The sequence below is a fragment of the Perca flavescens genome, chromosome 16, assembly GCF_004354835.1.
Source record: "Perca flavescens isolate YP-PL-M2 chromosome 16, PFLA_1.0, whole genome shotgun sequence".
NCBI lineage: Eukaryota > Metazoa > Chordata > Actinopteri > Perciformes > Percidae > Perca > Perca flavescens.
The window spans coordinates 26,374,867-26,401,961 of NC_041346.1; the positions used below are offsets into that span (position 1 = coordinate 26,374,867).

General features: G+C 39.8%; 2 protein-coding genes across 4 annotated transcripts in view; one reads left to right on the forward strand and one right to left on the reverse strand.

The window, feature by feature from the left end:
- Positions 1-322: 322 nt before the first annotated feature.
- On the reverse strand, positions 323-16,314 carry LOC114570999 (secretory carrier-associated membrane protein 1). 2 transcript variants are annotated; one of them, XM_028601733.1, is made up of 10 exons: positions 16,039-16,112; positions 12,187-12,341; positions 10,987-11,064; positions 10,229-10,330; positions 9,579-9,690; positions 6,357-6,485; positions 4,730-4,889; positions 4,525-4,626; positions 3,656-3,773; positions 323-3,550 (listed from the first exon to the last, which is right to left on the reverse strand). In XM_028601733.1, exons 2-10 carry the CDS (start codon positions 12,187-12,189, stop codon positions 3,401-3,403), a joined length of 954 nt encoding a protein of 317 aa, XP_028457534.1. In that variant the 5' UTR covers positions 12,190-12,341; positions 16,039-16,112; the 3' UTR covers positions 323-3,400. The 2 variants fall into 2 exon arrangements, with proteins under 2 accessions (XP_028457534.1, XP_028457533.1); XM_028601732.1 differs by lacking the exon at positions 12,187-12,341 and having other exon boundaries at positions 16,039-16,314.
- Positions 16,315-17,323: 1,009 nt separating this feature from the next.
- Positions 17,324-27,095, forward strand: part of ap3b1a (adaptor related protein complex 3 subunit beta 1a) — a 66,323-nt gene continuing 56,551 nt past the window's right edge. The window contains exon 1 of one of the 2 annotated variants that reach the window (XM_028601876.1): positions 17,324-17,652. In XM_028601876.1, coding sequence (XP_028457677.1) covers positions 17,522-17,652 — 131 coding nt within the window. In that variant the 5' untranslated portion in view covers positions 17,324-17,521. Of the gene's footprint in view, positions 17,653-25,152; positions 25,582-27,095 lie in introns of those variants that run through there. The other variant, XM_028601874.1, reaches the window with a different exon arrangement.

The following is a 27,095-nucleotide window of genomic DNA, read 5'->3' on the forward strand; positions in this document are numbered from 1 at the left end:
CATTCTGATGTTGATTCTAGAAATGGGAACTGGCTATTCACCCAAACTTAGTAGCATAAATCTGCAACACATTTGCAGTGAAGTGAATTTAATCTCTTCTTTGAGAACTACTGACCTCATCTGGTTTTTGGCTGCCGGTGCAAGCACACTTAAACTCGAGTGTATAAACTTGATATACTAGTGTACCTATGTATGTACCTATGTATGTATGTATGTATGTATATATATATATATATATATATATACACATACACACACAACTGGATATTTGTTCCACATATACAGTACAAATTTTACTTTATACAAAAGAGAAACCATGAAACACAGAGAAGATGAATTTTATTCAGTGTTAATACCATAAATATACAAAACTCAAACTACTCAACATGCGACTGAAGCTCAGACCAGAGTGCATCTTAAAATTACATAAATTTCGATCAAATAGCCGTCCATCTGCAAATCGCACAAAATATAAAAACATTCCTTCATTGTTTCTTTTCAATTATATAATTAAGATTTTTATTCTTAGAGATGCTTATGAATTAATTTAATTGTCAGTGTTTCTACCACACGCCATGTTGATTATGAAGCACAGCTTAAAGCCACAGCCCGTCTACAGCACATCACACAGTTCACATTGCAATCTAATGCCTTTCTCGCATTTATCGTTTTTCTTTATTTTCTTTTTTTAAGTCAAACATAACCGCAAAATACCAGGTGCCACTCAGCTGGATTCTTTTTAAGAAATAATCTCATGTTGCTTTGTACAGAAATGTACGCAGGAATACACATGCACTGGTTCAAATTGAGCCAGTGTGAAATAAAAAAAGAGGAGCAGAGAGCAAAAAAGGGCATGTTGCATGAAGCTTTAAAAAAAAAAAAAAAAAAAAATCTCCAGGAAGTCAAGAAGGATCCCAGACCCACAGCCAGGCTCTGCCCTGCACACAGATTTAAGACTGAAAGGCCAAATCCCCTCTATTCACACTCCTTCGCATCAAATACACACAAAGGCTTAACTGGCTTAAACATGAGACACAACACACAAAAGAGCAACTGAGGAAATGGCTTTTGTAGCTCCCGCTGAAGACATTTTAGCAGGTAAAATGCATTTGAAAATGTTAATAACCACATACTGGAAATTAAAGAGACTTAACAAGATTTGACTCTACCTTCAGATTTGATTGCTGGAGTTCAGTGACCGTCTATCCACAATTGTAAAATGATGAATATGCAAGCATTTATCAGAACATTACATCCACAGTACTGGCCCATTTATTTATTTATTTTTTAAATCAATTTTTTTATTGCAATATATTGTTTTGCAGCACACACATTTAAAAACAGGGGCCAGTTAGTGTCAAATTTCATACAATCTCATATTCTTTAACCTGATTGTCATGAACGTGAAGAGTACATCCTGACTTAAACTGAGGTAAGTCTCCGGGAACACAAGAAAAGCTGGAGACGAGTTACACTTTCCTCTTCAGTCAAACTGTATAAACATGCAGCTGTATATACAGACGTGTGGATCTCATTACTTGCATGTTGATAGTGTCATGAACTAATTTATGTCGGAGGAAATGACACAAAAAGGTAGGCTTCATGTGAAAACTCAGCTGAACTCAGCTGGTGCATGTTACATGTATGAATTAAGTACCGACACTAATGAGCAGGAAGGCGAGAGGCCGTCCGATGTTATAAATATCCTTCCATTTGCACGGATTACAAAGTGCAGACAAAGAGTCTAAGATTTAAAGTGCAACTGGGTGGAATTTCACAATGGACATGTAGGCCGTTACAGGAAAAAAAACATTTCAAGTGATGGTTCACCCAAAAATCTAAAAAACATCTTTTGAGGATCAAACACTGCTTGTAGGCGGGACAGGTGGGTGTTAAAAGGTTGCTAAGTCTACCGGAGCACAAACAATTAGTCAATTAGTCGATCGGTAGGTGATTGTTTTGACAATTAATGAATTATTTTAAAGTCTAATGTCTTTATTTTAAGCAACAAGACTCTGCAGCCATGCTTAGCGGTGCTTAGAGCAAACATGCTAACGTCAGCATGCTCTCACAGACAATGCTAACGAGCCAATGTTTAGCAGTTATGATATTTACCATGTTCACCATCTTAGTTTAGCGTGTAAGCATAGCAACACTGGACAAAAAGTACAGCTGATGGGAATGTATTGCAGGAATTTGCTCAAAAAACAAAGTATTAAGTAAATAAATGAAATCAATTTAAATGTAGAAATGATAGTCGAAAAATTTAAGTGATTAAACGGACTAAAATTCATAATGAGTGGGACATGAATGCCTAAACCAAATGTCATGACAATCCATCTCGTGGTTGTGGAGATATTTCACCAAAAACTTTGAATGTGGAGCCTCATGGTGGCGCTAGAGTAAAAGTCAGCGGGTCACCAACGTCGGCAGGACTCATCCTCTGGGGAGCATGAACATCTGTGCCAAGTTTTACAGCAATCCCTTCAATGTTTGTTGAGATGTTTCCGTTTGTTGTAAATTGAATAGATTTCCTTGGCAGATTACTGGATAATTAAACCATCCTTAGCCCTACACTCTCTACACAGGGAGGAGTGACTCATACATCGCTTTTAGGAAGTAACCACACACTTTCTAGAAACCAAATTCGGAGGAAAGCAGAAACTAGAAGACAAGGCAGTGAACTGGAATGCACAGCATTCATCTTCAACAATACATGATCAATCCACCGGGGGGCAGCAGTGCTAAGTTATGTCCTCATGGAAAAACAGCAGAACAAATCAGGGAGGGCTGCTGCTGCGTGTGCATTAACCGACAAGCAGAGAGTACGACATGACTTCCGTTTGTCCGATTATAAATTAATATAAAAATAGTAAAGTAGTGATTAGGTTGATAAATCAAAGACACGGGAAGTCAATATTGCTGGGGGATTACAGAACCGGTAAAGTGGGAAATGCCCAGGTAACGTTAGAAAGTCGGACTTGGTTTCAGCTACGATAGAATCTCTCCACAGAGGACAAACAAAGAGGCACACAAACATTCATTTAGTTGGACACACGCACACACACACACACACACACACACACAAAAAAATCAAGTTGAGCACACTGGTTGAGTGGTAGGAGTGCAGCGTGGGTCAGGGTTCCCAGAGCAGGTGGTAATTTTCTCACTCGGACTGAGATTACAGATCATGGGTGACTGGGGGGGGCCAACCGTAGTGCCCTCACATGAACCACTGCGATATAGTCAGAAGGCCGGGGGACTCTCCGTGTGTTCAAACAGGGCAGTTGGCTCGAGTGGAAGCTGGGTGCGAGCAGGGGAGGGCGAGGTGGGGAGGGCGAGGTGGGGAGGGTGAGGGTTGGACGGAGAGAGGAGCGAGGAGCGAGCTTCTCTAGGCCAATCAGATCTGCTCCTTGAAGCCTCCCTGTGCAGCCCTGGAAGCGGCGGTAGCAGCGGCCGTCTGGACCGTCTTGTTGGCCATGACGCCTGTGGCGAACTCCTGCTGGGCCTTCTCAAAGCTGGCATCGGTGGTACGGTACATCGCGTGGACCTTACGAGGAAGACGACGAGGGCAGAAAGAGATGCGTTAAAACGGAGCAGACTTTTAGAGAGAGAGAGGCTACTTCAATTTCCTCTAGGTTTGCTGCGTGTCTACCTTTTTGAACATGATGAGGGACATGGCAGCCAGGAAGGTAAAGAGAGCAGCGATGAGGATCATTATGATGCCCACTGGGATGCTGCGATTCAGGCCGGTCAACGCTGAGATCCACCCGCTGCAGGACGAGAAAATCATCAATCTTTTCTTATGGTCAACAATAAACAATAAACTGTAGCACTGCTGTTATAAATACTAAACAGAGAATCAAATGTGTGTATATCTATCCGCAGCTGAAAATAGTCCAATTAACTCCCGTTTAAATAACGTTTGCTTAAAGCTGCATTCCCCGGCTGTTTTAGGAAATTACTGAGATTTAAAAAAATAAATAAAAGCATGTATATTTGTTTTCAGGGTAGGAAAGTCAGAAAATACTGAGACACAACGATGGTTTTGGTCTTTTCAGAAACTCCCGTTATGTGTGTCTTCAACCACAGTACCAAGTTCAGTTTGACTGGATGTTTTGAACTCCAAAATTGTGTCATAAACACACTAAGGCTGCAGTTATTTTCTCCATTTATCGGCTGCAAGTTAAAACAGTGAAAAATGCTCAAAATTGCAACTTATTTGCAAGACGATGCCCTCAAATGTCTTCTTTTTTCCCCAACTAACAGTCTAAAACCCAAATACATTTAATTATATATAATGTCAAATATTCACATATAAGAAGCTAGAGCCATCATGTTTGGCATTTTGTTTGAAAAATAACTTCAACGTTAAATCAATTATCAAAATAGTTGCAGAGAAATTGTTGCTTCTCTTAAAACACACATTGTCATTAAAAAGCATGGAATAATCCATGGTGCTAATTCCTGCCCTAGGCGTAGTAAACACACACTACTGTGTCTCTTCTTGCCCGGTTTTCTCACCTGGCGCCCCAACCAGCGATCCCAATACACTGGATAACGTAGATGCCAAACTGACAGATGTACACGAAGAAGAAAGCAAAAAACCTGAATGAGCTGTCACTCCTGTGGAAAGAGAGAAGAGAAGAAAAAAAAAAAACAGCATATAAACAACAGTCTTTTGATTTGTACATCTAAAGTCAAGTCCAAATACATTTGTGTTGTTTACCTGAACGCTCCATAAAGTGGTCTGTACCAGCAGACGAACGAACAAGGTGTGAAGAGCAAGAACCAGAGGATGGACAGGCCAAAGTCCACCCCACGTGACGCATCCACACAGAACCAGGCCAGGCAGCCCACCATGTTGGCAAGCAGCGTCCCAGTATGAACTGAAGCATGGGCAGACAGGAAATGTACAGTGAGCATCTGAATGGAGCTTTCAGTGGAAGTGGGTCAGTGTGGCAGCCTTGGTGTATATGTCAGAGCCCGGAAAGTAGGCTGCTTCTCTTGCTAGTGTGCAGCTAGTGTCCAGTGTCCTTACACCGCTGCACACTGACGCTTAATATTTCAACATGTAGCACTGTGCAGGACTGAGAACAGAACACACATGTATTTAATAATTCATTATTACCATCGATTCTTGGGGTCCTAAACAGCGCCGGCATTGTTAAAGAGTAACAGAGTGTGTAGAACTGAAGGCATTTTACATCACAGGGTGAAATATGACATGAGCCCGCTTGTTGACATAGCAGAAGTGAGCAGCGGTGATGCTGACGTGGGCTCGAGATCCTTTCTACTCGAGTTTGTTGGAAGTCCCCCCCCCCAACAAAAGGTATGACATTCTTTGCTTTGATTGGACTAATCTGTGAAGAAACTAAAAGAGAAAGCAGGGGGAGTATCGACTGCTCGCTGAAGTCTGTCTCTAAACCGTCCTTTAATCATCTGACCGAGTCGCACATGACTGCACCACGTGCCCCCCCAGTCATGCGGCTGCTGAATGCCACTTGAAGCCGTTCATTCCCTGAATCCCAGAACCACCGTTAGGACGGAGCTGTAAACGCTGTAGGGGGGAGGGAAAGCAGTTGCTCTTATTCAGGGGGTCAGGGGAGAGGGAGGAGGGGTTCACTAGAGTCAAACTAATTCAGTATGTTGAAGAAATCACCCGAGGAAACACACTTTGGTACCACTTTATAAAACCGTTAGGTGTTTAACGTTAAAAACATTTTTTCATTTTTCTTGTTTAAGATTAATTATTTCTTTAGACCAACTTTATTTACAGAACTACACTGTCTGTAACACTATGATATCAACTTCAACAGGGTCATTTATTGCATTAAATCCAATTAAAGACCGCAACAACTCTAATTAGGAGTTGGAGGGGTTTTATTTTGACAGCAAAAGCCTACACAGTGCCGACGGGACTGGCAATGCGTACTGTACACCAACAAAAACGACTCATAATTATGAATTATAGGAACTACTAGTCATAAAAAACAAAACAAGAGAGTGCAGAGTTTGCCATCTGTTCCCCAAAAACCTCAACAGATCCAAAACACCAGAGGGCAAAGAGCCAGGCTGTGAAAAGTGAAAAGCAGAAACGTATGGTTTAAGTTGTATTCAAAGCAGCAAAATTACACAGATTAATTACATTTGAAAAAAGGTATAATAAGCAATGCTTTCCTCAAAAAACAATGCATAGACTAATACAAAAGTAATCCCTTTCAATCATCACTTATGAGCCACCAGGCGTGTGTGGTGGTGTCCGTATCTGCAGAGAGCCTGCCCTCTGCCTGTACTTTCTCTTTTCTTTCTATTCTGCGGTGTGGAAATCGAAGGAATAAAATGAAGCGACTCACACATCCAGAGGTAGTACATGACCTTGACCGTCTTCTGAAACTCTACTGGGATGTCCACTGTGATGTCATGGTAGAAACAGGGACCCACGGGGAACTTCTCTGGGAGGGGAGGCCAGTTATTTTTCCTGCCTGAAACAGGACAACACAAGACAAAAAGAACTGTGACTTCATGTCTTACAGTAACCGGGTTGCGTTTATTTGCCCTTTTGGCCGAGAGTTAGATGAGAAGATCTGACTCTCATGTCTCTATGCTGAATATAAAGCTGGAGCCTGGAGGCAATTACATGATCTTAGCATAAAGGTAGACCTCTAAATTTAACTAATTAATAGGTCAGTATTACTGTCACTGCCATTTCTTTGCCGGGTGCAGTGGCAGCCTCATGGTGACGAAAAAGACTTGTAAAACCATCCATCCATCCATCCATCTTCGTCCGCTTATCCGGTGTCGGGTCGCAGGGGGAGCAGCTCCAACAGGGGACCCCAAACTTCCCTTTCCCGAGCCACATTAACCAGCTCCTACTGGGGGATCCCGAGGCGTTCCCAGGCCAGGGTGGAGATATAATCCCTCCACCTAGTCCTGGGTCTTCCCCGAGGCCTCCTCCCAGCTGGACGTGCCTGGAACACCTCCCTCGGGAGGCGCCCAGGGGGCATCCTTACCAGATGCCCGAACCACCTCAACTGGCTCCTTTCGACGCAAAGGAGCAGCGGCTCTACTCCGAGCTCCTCACGGATGACTGAACTTCTCACCCTATCTCTAAGGGAGCCGCCAGCCACCCTCCTGAGGAAACCCATTTCGGCCGCTTGTACCCTGGATCTCGTTCTTTTGGTCATGACCATAGGTGAGGGTAGGAACGAAAACTGACCACTAGATCGAGAGATTTGACTTGTAAAACCACTGCCTTTATTTTCACAATTCTGTTTTTGTATCTATTAAACCAGAGGTTTCAAACTCAATTTCACTAAAGGCCACACTGGAAACTAAGAATGACATCAAGGGCTGGACATGTTTAGTTTATTCACATGCTTAGTTTATTCACATGCTTTTATTTCATTGAAAAAGTCAAGGATCTTTTACTGGATTATTGCGTGTCTCAAATAGTCTTCAAACTTACTTACATTTTTTGTAAAAAGCAACAAAGACATTGGAAAAAAATGCCAGAAAAGGCCCCAAAATCATCTGGAAAAAGTGGCAAAAACATCGGAAAAAGTGGCAAAAATGAACCTAAATTGATATACGGGCCAGATCAATATCTGCAAGGGGCTGGATTTGGCCCGCGGGCCTTGAGTTTGACACGTGTGTATTAAACAAACAAGATATGTGTTAATTAGTAAGTTTAGAGGTGCTGGTAGGCAATGTTTCTAAGTTTTGAACAGAGCCAGGCTAACCATTTCCCTTGTCTTCCAGCCTTTGTGCTAAGCTAAGCTAACTGCCTCTTGCTTCCAGCTTCACATTGAGTGTAGAAACACAACAAGAGTGGTCTTGATCTTCTCATCTATGTCACTCGCGTCAAGTGTACGCGGTCAGTAAATGCTTGGCAGAAGAAATCCAAACATTCTATCGAGCTGCTGAACTCCACCAGTAAATCTTAGCATAACAGAGCAAAAATGCAATAAATACTCCAGCACTTGTTACACTTCGCCCTTTAATTATTACAGTTACTATTTAAGATGTCATATTTAGGGCTGCAGCTATCGATTATTTTAGTTATCGAGTATTCTACTGATTATTCCATTGATTAATCGGATAAAAAATACTTTTGTTTTATTGAAGAGCAATAATAAACAATAGTTTGGTTAAATTTTTGGAAAAAGCTACATTTTTATTGCCTACATTGCTTACAATATCATATCTCAAAAAAACTAAACATTAAGTGCATTCAAGTGCCATATTACATTGTTTTTTTAAAGAAACATTTTTTCAAATTATATCAACCTCAAATTATGGCATACATTAAAACATACATAAACATTACATTAACTTTCAGTTTCAACCTGAGTCTGATCTGTATATAGGCATATATGTAAATATTAGTTATACTAAACCTATTTTCATTTATATATTTGATTACAATGCTAAACAGTTCTCTTACACTTATGCTAGTAGATCGTTGATCAGCTGTTTCTCCGTGGAGAGAGAGCGAAAGTGGTGCAGCTGTTTTTCCAAAGGGATAGTCAACGCGTCAGCTCTTTAGATCAAATTGATACATATTTTTTTGTCTTTGTTTTTGGTAGTTGTTGTGTTTGGTGTAGTTTCATCGTCCATACGACTCTGTGATTTACTTTTGTCGGGTCCGATTCGTGGAATGGATGACTAAGTTAGACTCCATGTTTTCTGTCGAGATGCTAAAGCACTGACGTCGTGCTATTATTGTGGTAAGCTAGTTTGATTTTGCAGTAGACACACTGTACAGAGTTTTAGTTTTAATTACGTTTGAACTGATTCCAAACTTTGGACACTTTCTGTCGTTTTCTCCAGCCTGTCTCTTCTCTTAGCCCCTCGCTATTTACGCTCCGGCATGTGTCGCCAGCAGCAGACTGAGCAGCGTCTGGTGTGCGACAGTAATGTTGGTAACACTGATTTAACGAAGCTTCGAGGCAAGTCATTTTGCATCGAGGATTTTTGTAATCGAGTTATTTGAGGAATCGCTTCAGCCCTAGTCATATTGTCTGTACAGTCATATATGTCCTTCTTTTTCATCCTAAGACGTTTCTTTGATCTAATGTTATTTTTTTTTTTTTTTTATGTTTGTGTTGTCAATAAAGTGTATTCTATTCTATATCACGCTCTGGTCTCAACTAGGGCTGCTCGATATTAGGAAAATATCTAATTGCGATTATTTTAACTGATATTGCGATATGTGTTATTGGATGTATTTTTCAATGAACATGAGAATAATGATAGAAATATAAATATAAATAAATAAATTATATACGGTTTGTAGGCTGGGACGTCTCTGTAGCACCACAGTAACTTATTTTAGAATAGTTTGACACATATTTAGCCTTTAACAAATATTGCGCCCCCCTGTGATTTGGATATTGCACTAGTTCATATTGCGATTTCGATAGAATTGCGATTAATTGTGCAGCCCTAGTCTCAACAGCTGGAAAAAGCTGCCCTGGACCTGCTGTTGGGAAAAGTCATTTCGAGCCTGTCTGGACTCGTCTGGAAACAGTATCATTTCTCTGATCGGACGCTGTACGTTGGTGTCGCATGCTGACCTCCTGAAGCACTCAGTGACTGCATTTCTCTCTCCCGGCGATCCAGCTCGGCAGCCTTCCTTTCCAGCTCCTCCTGTCTCCTCAACAGCTCAGCAGCTGCTCCCGACTGCTCCTGCACAAACGCACACGCACACACAAAACAGATGTCAACACACTGGTAAAAGTAAAGAAGCGTGTGTCATGCGTTCGTTCCGGCTCAATAGGAATTCCCTGTCTCTACTTTCGGTAGAAATCCAATTCTCTACAGGGGCAGCACCAGCAGAAGGAGACAACAACTTGTTCCCAGGAGACTGCCTACAAATGAGATGCACCATCACAAGTTATTTCCTCCGGCTGCCTGGATTTTCTCTCCGACTCGGCGTCTCCCTCGGCAGCTACAGAGCCCAGTCACAGATAGAAAAAGCCTCCTGCGGAGCGACTATGCTGCTCCCAAACTTAGCATGAAACCAGCTGTCATGTTAAAGTACTTTCTGCCTTCCAGCACAGAATCTCTGCCGTCGATGCTGGCTGGACTAAATCATGAGACGTGTAATAGTCTGCTTGCTTATGAAGACACACACAACAATATCAGCACGGTGACAATGTAAAAACATGTCTGTTAAACCTACCATTTCCTTCTGGACCAAACAGCATAAAGCTACAGAAAATACCTGAGGCTGCGAGTAGGCTGGAGGCTCCTCTGTGGGTTTCATGATGGCAGGTTGTGTGTTCATGGTGGGTGCCGCAGTCTTGGGTGCCATACCTGGAGGCGCCTACGGAGGAAACGTATATGCTTTTATAGACAAACACTTATCATTCCAGTCGGCGGTGCTGTGACACTGCTAAAAAACGATCGCACATCACAATAATCAGAAATGCTATAAAATGAGGACGTTACTTTTCTCTAAATGGTGACTGACTGTCTCTTGTAATACTGGCCATTTACCACAATCTTTATGATTAACAGTTTATTAGTTTTACAGAAAAATTTAAACACACACATGTCCATCAGAAAAATGAATCAGTACACATACAACAAAATAGAATGAAAGGAAAACATAGCGCTACCATAGACAAAAACTAAACTATAAATACATTTTAGAAAATTATTAAAAAGAAAAAGAAAAAAAAGAGACAGTGATGCACAGAGGCCTTTGTGTTTACAACCTTGCCTATATGTAGGTACAGTATTCTATCAAAATGTATCCATCAGTCATGTTTTCTCGTTAAATGCTATGTTTATGAGCCGGAACACCCATTTACCACAATCTTTAATGAAAAGTGAATTATTATATTCTCATGGCTAAGCGCCACGTGGAAGTCAGAAATAACACGGATCTTTTTAGAACTGAATCAGTCTTCTGGATCCTGTTAACGTTGTTCAAATCTATTTGATGTATGAACAGGGAAGAACTGTTGAAGTACTCACTGGTTTGCCATCTGTGAAGGGGTTGTACTCCTCCAACCCCGGAGGAGCAGCCTGTCGTATTTGTGTCACTGATGGATCCTGAGAAAACACACAACAACACGTTCAACAAGCTAAACGTCCACCCTAGAAGAAAGTTATGAGAATAGTCTGTATGTCTATCTAGGGCTGGGCAATATATCGATATAATAATCAATATTGTGATATGAGACTAGATATCGTCTTAGATTTTGGATATTGTAAAAGTATGGTCTTTTCCTGGTTTTGAAGGCTGCATAACAGTAAAGTGATGTCATTTTCTGAACTCAAGAGACTGTTCTAGCTGTTCTATTATTTGCCTTTACACACTTTGTCATTAAATCGACGTTTCTGATGGTTCTTTATCAAAAATCTCATTGTGTAAATAATATTTTGTTAAAGCACCAATTGTCAATCCTACAATATCGTCGCAATATCGACATCGAGGTATTAGGTCAAGAATATCGTGATGTTTGATTTTCTCCATATCGCCCAGCCCTATGTCTATCCTTGTGTTTTTGCCAAGGACAGCAGTGGAAAGGTCTACGGTGAGAGTAAAATGGCTCATGTGAGTGTAAAAACCTTCCATTATTCTGTCAGATGGAGGCCAAACAACCCTCTTTATTCAAAATGCAACAGGCCTATAATTCAATACTGGCAAAGATGGGATGATTCCAATAATTTTCACGAGAAGACGTCTATAAATAACCAAGTCCATGAGTTTCAGGAGGGGGGGGTGGGGGGTAGAATGCTTCTGGCTGCTGAAGACAGAAATAAAAAGAGACTGCGTTTTTCTAGTATGCTGCTCTCGGCACATAAACTGCTAAAGCACTTTGCGACCCTTTCAGGCACATTCTTGATTTGCAGAACAAGCTAATTCACAACAACCTTGTTCACAAAGGCTTGTGAATTACAGTTTTATATAAACGCACAAAGTGAAATAAAGGACAAAGCTAAAACATGCAGAAAAAAACAGACATTCTTCGGCCTCTTTAAGGGTGACGCTGGAGTGAAACTACGTTTACCTAACGGTTATATTCAACTAACAAACATGAGGTACCACAAACTTCAAAAAGTGCATAGTTTAGTTTGTTCTGCCTCTATTTGCCGTGTAAAATTCATACTTCTGCATCGCGCATCAGTTAAGCAACATTATCAAACGTTTCTTTTTATTAATAAGCTTACCATCAGCTGCTGTCAGTCACGCACTAGTTTCATTCAAATTGCTGCTCAAGATCAACATCCAATCTGCATACTCCTGCAGTGCTATCCATCTCCAGTCTCAGTGCAGTCCTCTCGCTGTCTCCCTGACTCTTAAGTTTCTGGGAGCATCTCTTCCTCTGACACACACACACACACACACACACACACACACAAACACACACACACACGCGCACACACGCGCACACACAGGCTGCAACTTGTCACCAGACCAGGGTCATACATTTTTCAGGATATGTTGTGTTTAAAGTTTAATATCGCCCTATTGCACACAGCCAAACGCTCACATACATATTCACCAAGGTTTCACCTTGAACTCTATAGTTACAAAAAGGTACAAATTAGGGCTGCTTGATTATGGAAAAAAATAAATAAATCATAATCACTTTTGGTCAGTGGCGATTATTTAACACGATTTCTCACTGACTTTTGGAAAGATGTTGCAATTACTGAACTTAAAAAACAGTGAAAAAGTTAAACAAATCAACATAATACTTTCCCCATTTGAACAGCACAGCCCTAGTACAACTCTAATGATCCACCTGTTGCCAACTGCCGGTGTGAAAACTAATTTCATAGATATGATTGTATTAGTCTCGCTTTGCTGGACCTTGGAGGAAGGTCTGGCTAGTCCACACAGCATTCCGGGATGGGGAAAAAAACGTGCTCTGGTTTATTGGCATTTCTTCAAACCAATCACAATCGTCTTGGGCGGTGCTAAGCACCGGGAAAAGCCGCGGTGCCGCTGCAAAATAGCCTCGGGAAGGAACTTGTTTTGGTGGAACATGTGTACGTTCAAAAGTTGTTTTAGTCGAGCAACAGAAAACTCAGATTGGACAGATAGTCTAGCTAGCTGTCTGGATTTACCCTGCAGAGATCTGAGGAGCAGTTAACCATAGTCCTCAGAAATCCACCGGAGTTTAAAATGCCAACACAAAGGAAGCCCAAGGTAATGGATATCCGGCCTAAATGAGTGAAATCGGGCGGAATTTCCGTCGGCAATGGAGCAATCCCGGTAGTGGAACGTCAAGGACTATGGTTGTATCTGTCATGGCCCTTATGTAGCTGGAAATAAAACAAGCATTGTGCTGCATAAGCAGGTGCAGAAGTCCCTCTAGCTGATGACACTTTATCTAAGACTTCAACGCTTTGCCTACTGTACTGTATTTGACGGTAACACGCTGGGTCAGCAGGGGGAAACCCAGTTGGAGTCCATTCTCTGTGTGATCTCTACGACATATTAATTAAGCTGCTAAAACGACACAATGTGACATCTATGCTTCCTTCTATGATTTCATTAAATGACACGGGAGCTTCATTGCTGTAATAAGACCACGTCCGGAGAAATAGGCCAAAATGGAATGAACAATCTATGCATGAGTGGGAGTGATAAAAATTTAGCAGCAAAAGGACCCAGCGGGTATCCTAGCACCACATGTCGCCATGACAGCACCATATGATTTCATGAAGTATTGAAGCTAGCTCACAGAAGGGGGACAAAGCTCCATTTCTCCCCAGGCGAAGAAAAAGAGAGTGTGAGCCAAAAAATGACAGAAAATTGGTAGAGCAGCAGGGGTTCACTAGTCATGTCAGTATGTTAATGAGGCCCCATGAATGATTTACTTTCCATGCGTCTGTACAGTCAAACTGTGCCGTCAGCATCTTCCACCGTCACACACTGAGTGAGCAAGATGGTGGAATGACTTTTCTGTGAAACATTACAGCCTCTAAAATGGGAGAAATCGTGTATTGTAGCCATGTACTCATGCACAGGAATATCTGTGCCATGTTGTTTTAACCACCATATACTTATTCAATCACCAGAACCTGAATTGGCTGATCCCCTGACTATTCATTTTATTCATCTGTATAACAAACAAACAGATGTGCTGATTACAGCTTTAGAAATGTGAAGACTTTTGCTTTTCTTTGTATCACATATTTATAAAATGAACAGGCCTACTTTGTTCGGTTTGGTGAGGTAGACAATCTTTTTAATCACTTCTGGCAACTTATGAAGGACATCAACATGTTACAGACCACGTGGGTAATCTAAAACAATAGGGCTGCAACAAATTACTGTTTTATTATTGATTAATCATTTGGTCTATAAAACATTAGAAGAAAAGTCAAAATTGCCCATCAAAATATCCTAGAGCACAAGGTGCCGTCATTCAGTCCCAAACCCCCCAAACTATTCAATGTATTATCATGTAATAGTTAGACCAAGAAAAGTTGTGAACCTGGAACTAGGGCTGGGCGATATGGAGAAAATCAAATATCACAATATTTTTGACCAAATACCTCGATATTGATACCGCAACGATATTGTAGTGTTGACTATTGGTGCTTTCACACAATATTTACACAATGAGATTTGTGATAAATAATCATTAGTAATGTGGACATAATGACTAAGTGGCTAAAGCCAAATAATAGAACAGTTAACAACAGTCTGGTAAGTTCAGAAAATGCCATCACTTTACTGTAATGCAGCCTTTAAAACCAGGAACACTTATGCCATATATTACGATATTACGATATCCAAAATCTAAGACGATATCTAGTCTCATATCACAATATCGATATAACATCGATATATTGCCCAGCTCTACCTGGAACCATCAAATGATTGGTATTTTTCCTTTAAAAAGTACTTATTAAATGATTACTATACGATTAGTCAATTATAAAAAATAGTTTCCGAATAATTTACTTTGGATCATTTGTTTAATTGACTCATCGTTGTAGCTCCAGTATTATTTTATTTTTTTTAAAAGTGACAAAAATGTCAGGATAAGCTTTTATAAAGTAGGGGAAAAACCACAAAAAGCAAAGAAAAAAATCGACCAAAACATCAGGAAAAGTTACAAAAACGTGGTAATAAATTACAAAAAACGTCTGAAAAAAAACAACACAAGGGTTAACCTGACATGAACACCATGACAGGCTTGCTGAGGGAGGAGGCACTGAAGGCCTGAAGAGCACATGATGAAACGCATGTTTTCACCATGACAAGACACTGTTAACAAAAGGCTGCCTATAGTTCAATGCCTGAATAAAGAGAACAGCATAATGAAGGTATGGCAGAGAAAAAAAAAAGTTTGTTATGTCCTCATTTACTTCTCTGTTTTGGGACAAACAAACAACTCAAATTCTTGTGCCAATTTAAACTGTATCTATGCAAGAATCATGATTCAAATCCTGCACCTCAGGTTGAGTTATTGTTATCATCCATTATTGGGATCTAATCTAATAGAAAATCAATGTGATCTCCAATTACATCAAACAAGCATGAAAACATGAACATTTGAACAGCAGTTTAGTGTAACACATATGTGCATGTTCCCTTTAAAAATGTCTATAAAAGGAGGGGAGGGGGAAAGAGAGATGGAAAGTTGAAACTGAAATGTGCAAATAGCGTATCATAAAAGGGTTTCTCGACAGGGTATGAATAAAACAGCACACCCCCTGCTGAATCAGAAATAACACCTGTTGTATCACAAGGAAGGCTAGCACAAGACATCAAGCTAGCTAACACAACACTGCCTGGTACCTTTACATGTCACCCCAGAGTGTTCCAAAGTGTACCATTTCTGGTTGACCCACTGTAACTAAAGCCTGCAAACAAGTGAATTCATGTTTCGCTAATTGCTGCTTTTACTATTATTAAACTCAAGTAGCTTCATCACAGCTGCTTAGCACAACAATACGTGCCTGGCTTGCCTGGCTTGCCTGGCTTAGTAACGTTGTAATCAATGTGAAATAATGCAGAAGCTAATGCTAATGTGGCTAACGTAGCTAGCTAACGTTTACCTGAAATGGGTTGCTGATCTCCGGGTCCGCGAACGGGTTTCTGTCGAAATCTGACATTGTCCTATAAGGATGATTTTCCGTTAAAATGTTTCAAAACTAATAATTATAGGCAAAGTTAGAGAGCTAGCTACTTCCAAAAAAAACCGACTCGCTTTGAGGTAGAAGCAAGAGATGACACACGATAGGAGGTGAAGTCAAGACAGTGTTGACTGTTTCTTTCCAGAGATACTACCGCGGTGAAAGATTGGTCACCAGCAGCGAATCACAGGCGACACAAAGGAGATGTCAAGCGGAAGTAAAGAAACGTCACGTCACATTGAACTTATCCTGGAAAATGTGTTTTCTTGGACTCGAATGAAACATTTATATATTGTGTAAAACTAATCATAATATCAAAATTGACTGTAAAAATATAATTTTATATTTTGAACATGAGAAATATAACATTGAATTCATTGTAATCGTATTGCTTACGTTTGGTAAATTTTACTTCCAAAAATGCATTAGGACTTTTAAAGACTCTCAAATTTATAAACACTAAAAATACTAACAAAACTGTCGAACTGTGCAGTAAACTCTTTATAAAATAATAGTGTATGTTTTTTGTCTCTTCTTGTAACTCTGTATTATTGAAGTCTATTTATCCCCATTTTACTTTTTTATTAAAGATATTTGTATTTATTTTTTTAATGTCAGTTTCTTGTTTTCTTGTTTCTCTGGATCATTACATTGAGTTTGTGTCTGAAATGTTTACAATAAAGGTATTGAAAATAAAAGAAAGAAAAGTGTCTTCTTTTCAAATGTTGAAGAGATGTACACATTAATGCATCCAATAATATAATATATATTATTCTGAAATGGATAATTTTGCATAATGAGTAGTTTTACTTTTGGTAGCGTAAGTATATTTTAATACCTTTAATACTTTTGTACTTTTACTCCAGTACAATTTTTAATGCATGATTTTCACTTGTAACATAGCATTTCTGCACTGTGTATAATTGTACTTCACTTTATTTACTGTACTTTATTATTATTCGGTTATTTTATATTTTACACGTTAGAAGAGTACGCAATTTTTGTTCACTTTCTTCTTTTCTGATAAGAACCAGTGTGCCATTGTTACCTTGGCAACACTAAGGCTCTAGGGCGTTTTGAACATAGAACTAGACATACTAAACCGGACGTCAGTTACAGGCACTAATCCTCTAGCAAACGATCATTGTCTAGATATTTTATATCTATGTAGCCTCCGCAGCTGAAGCCCTGTCATGTGACACCGACTTGTCCAGCTCACACTTCCGCTACTGCGTGTAAAAAAAAAAGTTGGGTGAAATCTAGGGGAAGTTTGTCTTTGCAGGAACTTTATACGCTACGTTACACTAATTACACTAACATTTCCTTACTTTTATGAGCAGCTTAAAAGCCGGAAGAGGAGCAGAATAAACATTTACTTCTCGTGGCACTTGTTTAAACGCTGAGCATGTCGACGACCGTCTCGTACAATGACCAAGGAGGAGCGGAGGCTGCAGTGGAAGCGGGGCTGGAGAGCACCCCGACCACCTCCAGCACCGCCGGGGCTGCCTTTGGACTTTTCAGCGCTGACTTTAAAAAGTAAGCTAGCTTAGCATGTGTTCCGTCTGCAGTCAGTGTTGTTCATATGTGGTAAAGTTAGACGGTTATGGTGAACTTTGTGCGGTTAACTTCCAGTGTAGCTGAATTGAAAAGAAGCCAGCATCATCAACAAGCTAGGCAGTGATGGCGACTGACTGTTAGCTGTTTGCCATTTCACATAAACTGTCAGAAGAATTGTCCGAATTTTCCGTGTTTTAGATGGCTTTCTGGGGCGTTTTCTATGCTGTTTTGCTCTGGTTTACTCCTGTGTATACAACGCAGCTATTGACAAGGTAGCCTTCTACAGAATACAGTTACAGACAGAAATATACTTGCTTTGTCTTGTTTATTTTGATGCCAAATATCCTAAATTGCACTGTGGAGAACTGGTTGTCTTCCTCCATTGAGGTTGGCATGGTTGGCTCATAATATTCAGGAGCAAAACAGGTTTGTATAAGTCGTGTGATTTGAAGTGGGAATTGAGTCCTTTGTACTGCACAAACTATAAGGTGGCCAACACTGTAAAGTGAGCTTTTTATGAATGAGTGTGAGTCTTACTTTCTTTTTCAAATTTCTGTCAATCAACATATTGACAATCAAATTTAATTTTACCCCACAATATTGAAAACAACCTATTACCAAAACCATTGTGCACTTTATTTCGTATATATATATGATGTGGTTTCAACCAGCATCAAATGAGCCACCATGTTGATACTATATGGAATTGATAATATATACATCTCAGCCTGCAGGGGAATTTGACTTATCACTACATGCCTTATCTTGCTGTGGTCAAAAGCCTTTTAGTATATGAGGGTGTGTTTCATCTTCAGCATAAAATGAATGATGTATTGATGACACTGAAGTGCTCTAACGCTGTTTAGCAGTTATATGCAGACCGACTACTGTTGTGGATCTACAGCAAGGTGACCAGTGGTTTATTTATGTTCAGTATCATGTGAACGTAATACACAGGGAGTAATTCGATATATTCAAATTCTGTGACAAAACTTGACATTTTAATACATTCACACGAAATTGCTCAGGTGAGAGAGATGATTTTTTGATGGCTATGTAATAGCAGAATTGAATTTTGAAAGCAAAATGTCTTTGGTTTGACTTGGAGATTTGTTTTATAGACATTTATATAAAGGAGCATAAGGCCTGTTTAAATCAGTCTGTAAACCACGTGTGTTAAATGCTTAGCCAAGTGACTATCTGTGCTTTATTACCTTACCTGGGTGTGGAAGGATTAAGGAAAAGAGTGATCTGTACTATAGTTTATATTCAGATTTTAAGCTACTAGCATTTGTCAAAACATGAGACCCTTTGGACTTAACACACCAAATTAGTTTCTGATATAGCCATTCAGGGGAAACTGTCAAATGCCTTAGAGAAGAAGAAGTTTACTAGTTTCTATGCTAACTTCATGTCACGTATACCTTCTACATTCGCTTGTTAACCATATTTAATCAACCTTTCACTTCTATAAAACTGAAACTGGATTGTCAGCATGTTTTGAGTTTTATCTCAGAAACCTGCCACTAGAGGGCAGCCAACCATCAGTGGAATCATCCACTGCATGTTGTAATTTCTTGTAAAATCAGTGATTATGGAGCTTATCTACACTGGTTTAATGCCTACTAAGTGGGTGAGAAGAAGCTACACAACACATCAGCTCCACATGTGTAGATTTGAGCTCCCCGGTCAGTTTTTTTTGTTGTTGCATAAAATAAAGGCTTTTATGTGTTAATTCCAACAAGAAATGTGTTACTAAATGTCCTGAAATCGGGCAAACATTTTTGTGAGGTAACACTACAGCTGCTCATTTAGTTCTATTATTCCCTCCGGCAGAATTTTGTCATCATGGCATTTTGATGACATTCTTTTGCCAAAGTGTTAAATGTTGCTTAGTATCCTATTAAGCTGTCTCACATGACCATCTACCCAGTTAGGCAAGGCTAGGTCATATGTTTTCTCTGCATCTAGGCCAAACTGGGAAGACCAGAAGGATAAGACCAGGACATGATGCTTCGGTTTGCACATGTCTGTCTGACACAATCCACAATGCCCAAGACTGTACATCCCAAGATGGGCCTGTACAAATACTTGTATCCCATACAAGCTTTGTCTTCCTCAGCATGTATGTTGGATATTTAGTTAAATGAAGTTAATTCAATTCAATTTTATTTATAGTATCAAATCATAACAGAGTTATCTCGAGACACTTTACAGATAGAGTAGGTCTAGACCACACTCTATAATTTACAAAGCCCCAACAATTAGAGTAATTCCTTCAAGAGCAAGCATTAGCAGTGGCTATTGTGACAGTGGCGAGGAAAAACTCCCTTTTAGGAAGAAACCTCGGCAGACCCAGACTCTTGGTAGGCGGTGTCTGACGGGGCCGGTTGGGGGTGTGATGGCGATAATAGTTGCATTGAAGATAGTGGAACAGTGACTTTGAAGGTAGTCGTTGTAGTTCATGTCACAGCAGGACGTTGCGGGATGAAACGTGGCGCTGCAGAGCATGGGTGGGTGCAGCAGACGCAGCAGGACGCGGCCGGGCGTTGAAGGGAATCGCAGAGCATAGCAGTAACCTCCCAGAGCTAGGTTAGTAACAAGCAGTTCTGGGACAGGATGCATACAAAAGGAAACAAATGAAAACATTGATGAGAGGCTGTACTGGCCTGCCTCCCTCTACTCTCACTATATTATTGATTATATGATCAATAAATCTGATGACTACGAAGAGAAGCAGGTGGGCCGGGTTAGGTGGACGCTGCAACTACTCATTTCTTAACTATAAGCTTTATCAAAGAGGAGAGTTTTCAGTTTATTCTTAAATGAGGTGATGGTGTCTGCCCCCCTAACTCAGACTGGGAGCTGGTTCCACAGGAAAGGAGCCTGGTAGCTGAAGGCTCTGGCTCCCATTCTACTTTTAGAGACTCTAGCAACCACAAGTAACTCTGCATTCTGGGAGCGCAGTGCTCTAGTGGGACAATAAGGTACTAAGAGCTGTTCTAGATAGGATGGTGCTTGACCATTTTGGGCTTTGTAGGTCAGGAGAAGGACTTTAAAGTCAATCCTGAATTTCACAGGAAGCCAATGCAGAGTAGCTAAAACAGGAGAAATATGATCTCTTTTCTTAGTTCTTGTGAGAACACGTGCTGCAGCATTCTGGATCAGCTGGAAAGTCTTAAGGGACTTATTTGAGCAACCCTGACAGTAGGGAATTACAATAGTCCAGCCTGGAAGTAACGAATGCATGGACTAGTTTTTCAGCATCGTTTGAGACAGGATATTCCTAATTTTGGCAATGTTACGAAGATGAAAAAAGGCTGTTCTCGATGATTGTTTTAGATGGGCGTTAAAGGATATATCAAAAATAACTCCTAGATTTCTGACAGTAGTGCTGGAGGCCAGGACAACACCATCCTGTGTAGCTATATCTTTAGATAATGAAGTTCGGAGGTGTTTAGGGCCCAGTACAATAACTTCAGTTTTGTTAGTTTAACATCAGAAAATTATAAGTCATCCAGGATTTTATATCTTTAATACATGCTTGAAGTTTAGCTAACTGACTTGTTTCGTCTGGTTTGATTGATAATTATAATTGGGTGTCGTCCGCATAGCAGTGATAGTTAATTGAGTGTTTCCTAATGATATTACCAAGAGGAAGCATATATAAGGAGAATAAAATTGGTTCAAGCACTGAGCCTTGTGAAACGCCATGTTTAACTTTCGCGTACTTAGAGGATTTATCATTAACATTAACAAATTGAGATCGATCAGAAAAATAAGACTTAAACCAGCTTAGTGCGATTCCTTTAATTCCGACTAAGTGTTCTAATCTCTGTAACAGGATTGTATGGTCAATAGTGTCAAAAGCAGCACTAAGATCTAATAAAACAAGTATGGAGACAAGTCCTTTGTCTGCAGCAGTTAGAACGTCGTTAGTAATTTTCACCAGTGCCGTCTCTGTGCTATGATGCTTTTCAATGTCTTCAAATAAGCTGTTGCTATGGAGAAAATCACATAACTGATTAGCAACTACTTTCTCAAGGATCTTGGAGAGAAAGGGAAGGTTAGATATAGGTCTATAGTTTGCTAAGACCTCAGGATCGAGGGTGGGTTTTTTCAGAAGAGGTTTTATCACAGCAATTTTAAATGACTGCGGTACATGACCTGTTAATAGAGCCATACTGATCATATCTAGTAATGAAGTGTTTACCACGGGTAACGCTTCTTTGAGTAGCCTCGTTGGGATGGGGTCTAAGAGACAGGTAGATGGCTTTGCTGAAGATACCTTTACCATTAGTTGTTGAAGGTCTATAGGATAAAAACAGTCTAAGTATATGTCAGGTCTAGTCGTTCTTTTAGCAGTCCTGCGTTGAAAGGTGAACCATTAGAAGTTGAGGGCAAAAGGTGATGAATTTTATCTCTAATTGTTATAATTAGTTAATAATAATAAAAATCATTAAAGAAGCTCATGAAGTCATCACTACTCAGAGCTAGAGGAATAGATGTCTGTCAGCCTGGCTACAGTGCTGAAAAGAAACCTTGGGTTGTTCTTGTTTTCTTCTAACATATGACCTAGCCTTAGCCTCAATTTGTTTCCAGTTTAGGATTGAGAGCCTGTTCTGCTAAAGTTAAAGCAAGTTTTTGTTATTTGAAAATTCCTGAATGTTGTCACATGTGAAGGGCAACATTCCTGCATTGTTTTGTAGTCTTATAGGCCTCTTCTTACTGACTGAAAGCTCTGTGCCATGGCAAATAAACATGTGCCTAATTTATTATCTGTGACTAAAGAGATATTTCACTGTGGCTGAGCGGGTTGGTTGTATTTATTTGTTGTATTAGCATTTGTATTTGAGCTGCATTAAAATGTAGGATTATGGATCTTTAACTTTTATTTTCAGAAGAGGGTTATTAGCTATATTTATGTTGGCCTATTTGTTCATAGTGTCCTGTCTAGGGCACATTTGGCTCTCATTCTCCAAGTAGAAAGCAGTCGTACTGTATTTTAACCAAGAGGCACTGCAAAAATCTTATATAAATAAATTATAGATACATTTAGATATTGCAAGAATGTGCCAATTGTTATGGTGTAATTTGCTTAAGTATCACAACCCATGAAAAGCTTATTTTCCTGCATGTGCTTTATCTTATTTACAATCCTTTTTTTCTGCTTACTCACCATCACTGCCAAACCTTCCCTTTGGCAAACTGGCAAAGAGGTGGTTTCAAAATATTTTAACAGGAACTTGCATATTTTCCCAGGCTTCTTGGCATGCTTGGTCAAACCACCGCTACACCATTGTAATTTGAGATGATTTAGGAGATCTGTCGTGTGAGTTATTCCTTTTCTGACATAAACAAGCATACCATTTTTGTTGTCTGCATTTTATAAAGGCCCGACTTTATCGTAAACATGCTCTTCTCTTTGACGATGCATCTGTTGGTTTTGATTTATCAAAAGTTGCAAAAGAGCCTGCTTGTTTTGTCAACTACTGTTTCCAAAATCAAGGATGAACTTTGAATCCCAACTTTGAATCCAACATGGATGAGTAGTCCTTAAAGTACTCAGAAAAAAAGAATTTTGAACAATTGAAAAGCTCCAGAACAGTTTCTAAATGGATCCAGGTTTGAGATTGTTTTGGCAGTTACAGAGAGTAACTTTGGAAAGGAAATTGGGAAGGGGGGGGTATATTTGATTTTATTTAAGTATGATACATTGATTTAAATGGGGCATACAGCTCTGTTCTTTCTTTATTTAGGAAAAATGTGACTGCATTCCTTCCTTCATTCATTTGTTAATGAACAGTGCAATACAGTCGAATTTTCAGACCACATCATTTTTCTGTGCCTTCTTTGAAAGTTCGTTAACTATATTAACCAGAGTTTCCTTGAGTCATTAGTCAAATTAATTCTGGGCCATACAAACTAGTTGATTCAATGTGTTATTTTCATCCAGGCACATGTTTGTTCAACTACCCAAACTTCCCTCTGACCTTTTCATTGGCAACGTAGAGTAGAGTAGTGCCAGGGACAAAATTAAGCCAGTGCTTTGAAAGATGGATTCAGCATTTTATTTAAATATACTAAAGATGGAATTTTAGTTTTTACTAAAGTCCAAAAGATGAGATGGTGATGAGCCCAAAGTAACTGCTGACATATAGCTAATATAGCTGACATCTACATGGATGGTTGATGGAAGTTAATGACTACTACTCGTACAAGTGAATGGATGATGAGACGGGCTGAGTACCTTTTCCAGAAAAATGCCTACCCTTCTTTAATGGAAACATTTGTGTGCATAAACAAAATAAAGGTTCTTGTAAAGAATCTTTCAAGCCAAAAATTGTGTTGAAATACAAGAGCTGAAATAATGATCATTAAATCAAATTTGTTTTGTCGTATAACAACATGGCATTAAATGAGATGGATACACATTTGGCACATTTGTAATAAATATTGATTAGGTAACTGCCATGGGTAAAGGATATTATTATAAAACTCATCATTGATGGAAAAGCGCTCATAACCAGCCCAAAGTGATGAAGACATTTGGCTTTTTGGAGACTGGAAAGATTGAGAGTGATTTAGTTGTGTGGCTAACTTGGAGATTTTTTTCCCTTTGTTTTGCACTCAAAGTATTTCTGTTTCAGTGATTTAGTATATTAAACTTTAGAAAAGAAAAACCTGCATACCATACAAAAAAGGAATACTTATTTAAGATGTCACTAGATGTTTTCCTGCCCTGAGCTGTGCTGTTTTGGTTCTCTCTCACTACTCTCATGGGGTCATTTTCAGCTTCTGTAGACACATTAGACACAATTGTTTGTGTGATTTATTTATTAGCTTGTAAAAGTGACTAGAGTAGTCATTGGTTATATTAGCAACTTCTTCCCAAAGAAAGGGTAGGAAGCAAATTCTGCACCCTCTAAAATCCTTTTGCAACATTCACATCTTAAAGGGTATTTCCTGACATTCAATGTTATCTTTGATGTAGGCCTGTCCTGTTGGCAGCGTACAGTATGTGCTCTCAGCGGCGTCAAGCTAAAGTGGATTATTGTGCAGTGGAGGTGATGAAAAGTAGCACAGTGTTTACCCACCAGTGTAGATAAGGCCCTCCTTTTTCCCCTAGAGGGAAGTGACTACAGGCACAGAGAGACAGAGTAGCATGCAAAGCCAGGAGGCAGGTAAGATAGCCTAGTTCCCAGAGGAAAATTTACATGTGTAAGAGAGAGTAAGAAATTAACAAGCAACCACAGCTGACCAGCAGTTAGTGTCCGAAGGAACGTGGACCACAGCAGACTGTGGACAGTGGACTACAAGGAGAGCGGTCCCACCCGAGTGAGCAGGCACTACCCTTAAGCATGAGTATGACTTGCCATAAGCGGAGCTAATGAGGCATCTTGTGACTTTTTTGCCCAAGAGAAGAGGAAGGGAGTAGTGAATGACCGGCACAAAGCCAGTGAAGCCTGTGCTTTTTTTTTTTTTTTTTTTTTTCCACTCTCCACAGCTTTGACAGTTATGAGCAAGAAAGAGTTGAGAAGACATCTGTAAATAGAGCCAAGAGAACCGGGCACACAGCCTGAAGGAAAGTAATTACCACATCTCAGTTTCACTCTTGAGTTACTTAAAATACAGTCAGCTGGGTTTGTGGACTTTGTTCCTTAGACGGCTAACACACACGCGCACACAGAACGAGCACTGGTTGTTGAAGTGTTTTTTTGGACTGCTGTGGAGGAAAGCCGGTATGGATGTTGGTTTCTCATCTTTGCGCTCTGAGGCAGTGGGAGCCATGAGGATGGCGCTGGTGTCTGCGGAGAACTTACAGCTCACTCTGAAGTCTGAGCTCAGTCAGGAAGAACAGGCCCTGACACACACCAAGAGTAGCCCCAAGGAGACACACAAAGCCGGGTACTGTAGTAAGATCACCCACAGCACTCTGATGGAGACATACAGTAAACTGTTTTTGTACTTCTTTGATGCAAGTCTTAGTTCAGGTTATTTCCTCATAACATTGGTCAGCCGGATACTTGTTTGATTGTCTCTTCATTGACTATTGTTTAAAAAATAGATACATTTGGATACAACAAACTTTAAAATCATGTTTCTTAATGTTCCTTCTAAACGATTGCTATAGTTGCAAATCATTTTAACTGAATAAAGATTACTGTATTTAAAAAAGTATAATACAATTCTGAAAATGATTGAAAATGATGGCTCATGTTGTGTAGACTTTTAAGATGCACATGTGTCCCTGCAAGGTTAATAGATTTTGTATTGAATTACAACATAATATTGGACTTTTGGACAATTTAGTCACTTAGACCAGTGATTGAATAAGACTGTACTTAAGCACAGCAGTGTTTTGAGCAAAGTGCTAATGTCAGCATGCTAACATGCTTACAATGATAACGTCAACATGCTGATGTTTTGCAGGTATAATGTTTACCATTGTCACCATGTTAATTTAGCGTGTTAGCTTGTTAACACTTGCCCTTAACACAAAGTACAGCTCAAGCTGATGGGAATGCCATTAGTTTTGCAGATATTTGGTCGTAAACCAAAGTTTGTCGACCTGATTATGGCTAGGCCTGTCACGATAACAAATTTTGCTGGACAATAAATTGTCCCAGAAATTATTGCGATAAACAATAATATTGTCGTTCTGAGACCATTTTCTTCTAATATAATGATAATGGCATAATGATAATGCAGGTATACCTTTTCAAAGATCAATAAAATGGTAAATAAAATGGACTGTCAGTCTCTGCTAACAAAAAATGCACTTGAATAAAAACTAAACGCAACCAAAAACAGTGCGGACGCGATAATTTCCATTTAAAAAATGATCGAGCTCATTTTTATTTATCATGCGATTAATTGATTTATTGCATATTGCGACAGGCCTAATTATGGCGCTAGATTAAAAGTCAAGAGAGAACCAAAGTAAATAGGATTCATCCTCCTGAAGACCACGAATGACTGTACGTAACTTCACGGCAATTCGGCCAATAGTGGTTGAGATTTTTCAGTCTGGAACAAAGTGGCTAAAATATGCTTGTCAATAGAATCCCCAGAAAGGTGCCCATCTGCATCTATCCCACATTTTGTTTTCCATCTGGACATTCCCCCCTCTGTGTTTAGCCTCAGCGTGGAACAAACAACCTGTGTAGTTGTACAATGACGATGCCTGTTAGTCAAGGAATGAGCCATTGTCATATCACGTTAGTGCAGGAATCTTTCACAGAAATTGGTGTGATGCTGCTGTTGCATTAGTAAAGATGACATTCTTGCTATTTGTTTGGGTGCATTGTACTGTTTGGCTCCTATAGGCCAAATAATGTCCAGAAGTGTTTGGTCTATAGGAGTCACTTTGACCCTTGCATGTTTACTCTGTAATCTGTGAAGCTGACACAGATGTTGTA

Coding starts and splice junctions, on each gene's coding strand:
- LOC114570999 (XM_028601732.1), bottom strand. CDS start 16,095: ATGTCAGATTTCGACAGAAACCCGTTCGCGGACCCGGAGATCAGCAAC. Junction 9,691..10,228: donor CAGCCTACTCGCAGCCTCAG/GTATTTTCTGTA, acceptor GCGTTTGTGCAG/GAGCAGTCGGGAGCAGCTGC. Junction 4,627..4,729: donor CCACTTTATGGAGCGTTCAG/GTAAACAACACA, acceptor CTCTTTCCACAG/GAGTGACAGCTCATTCAGGT.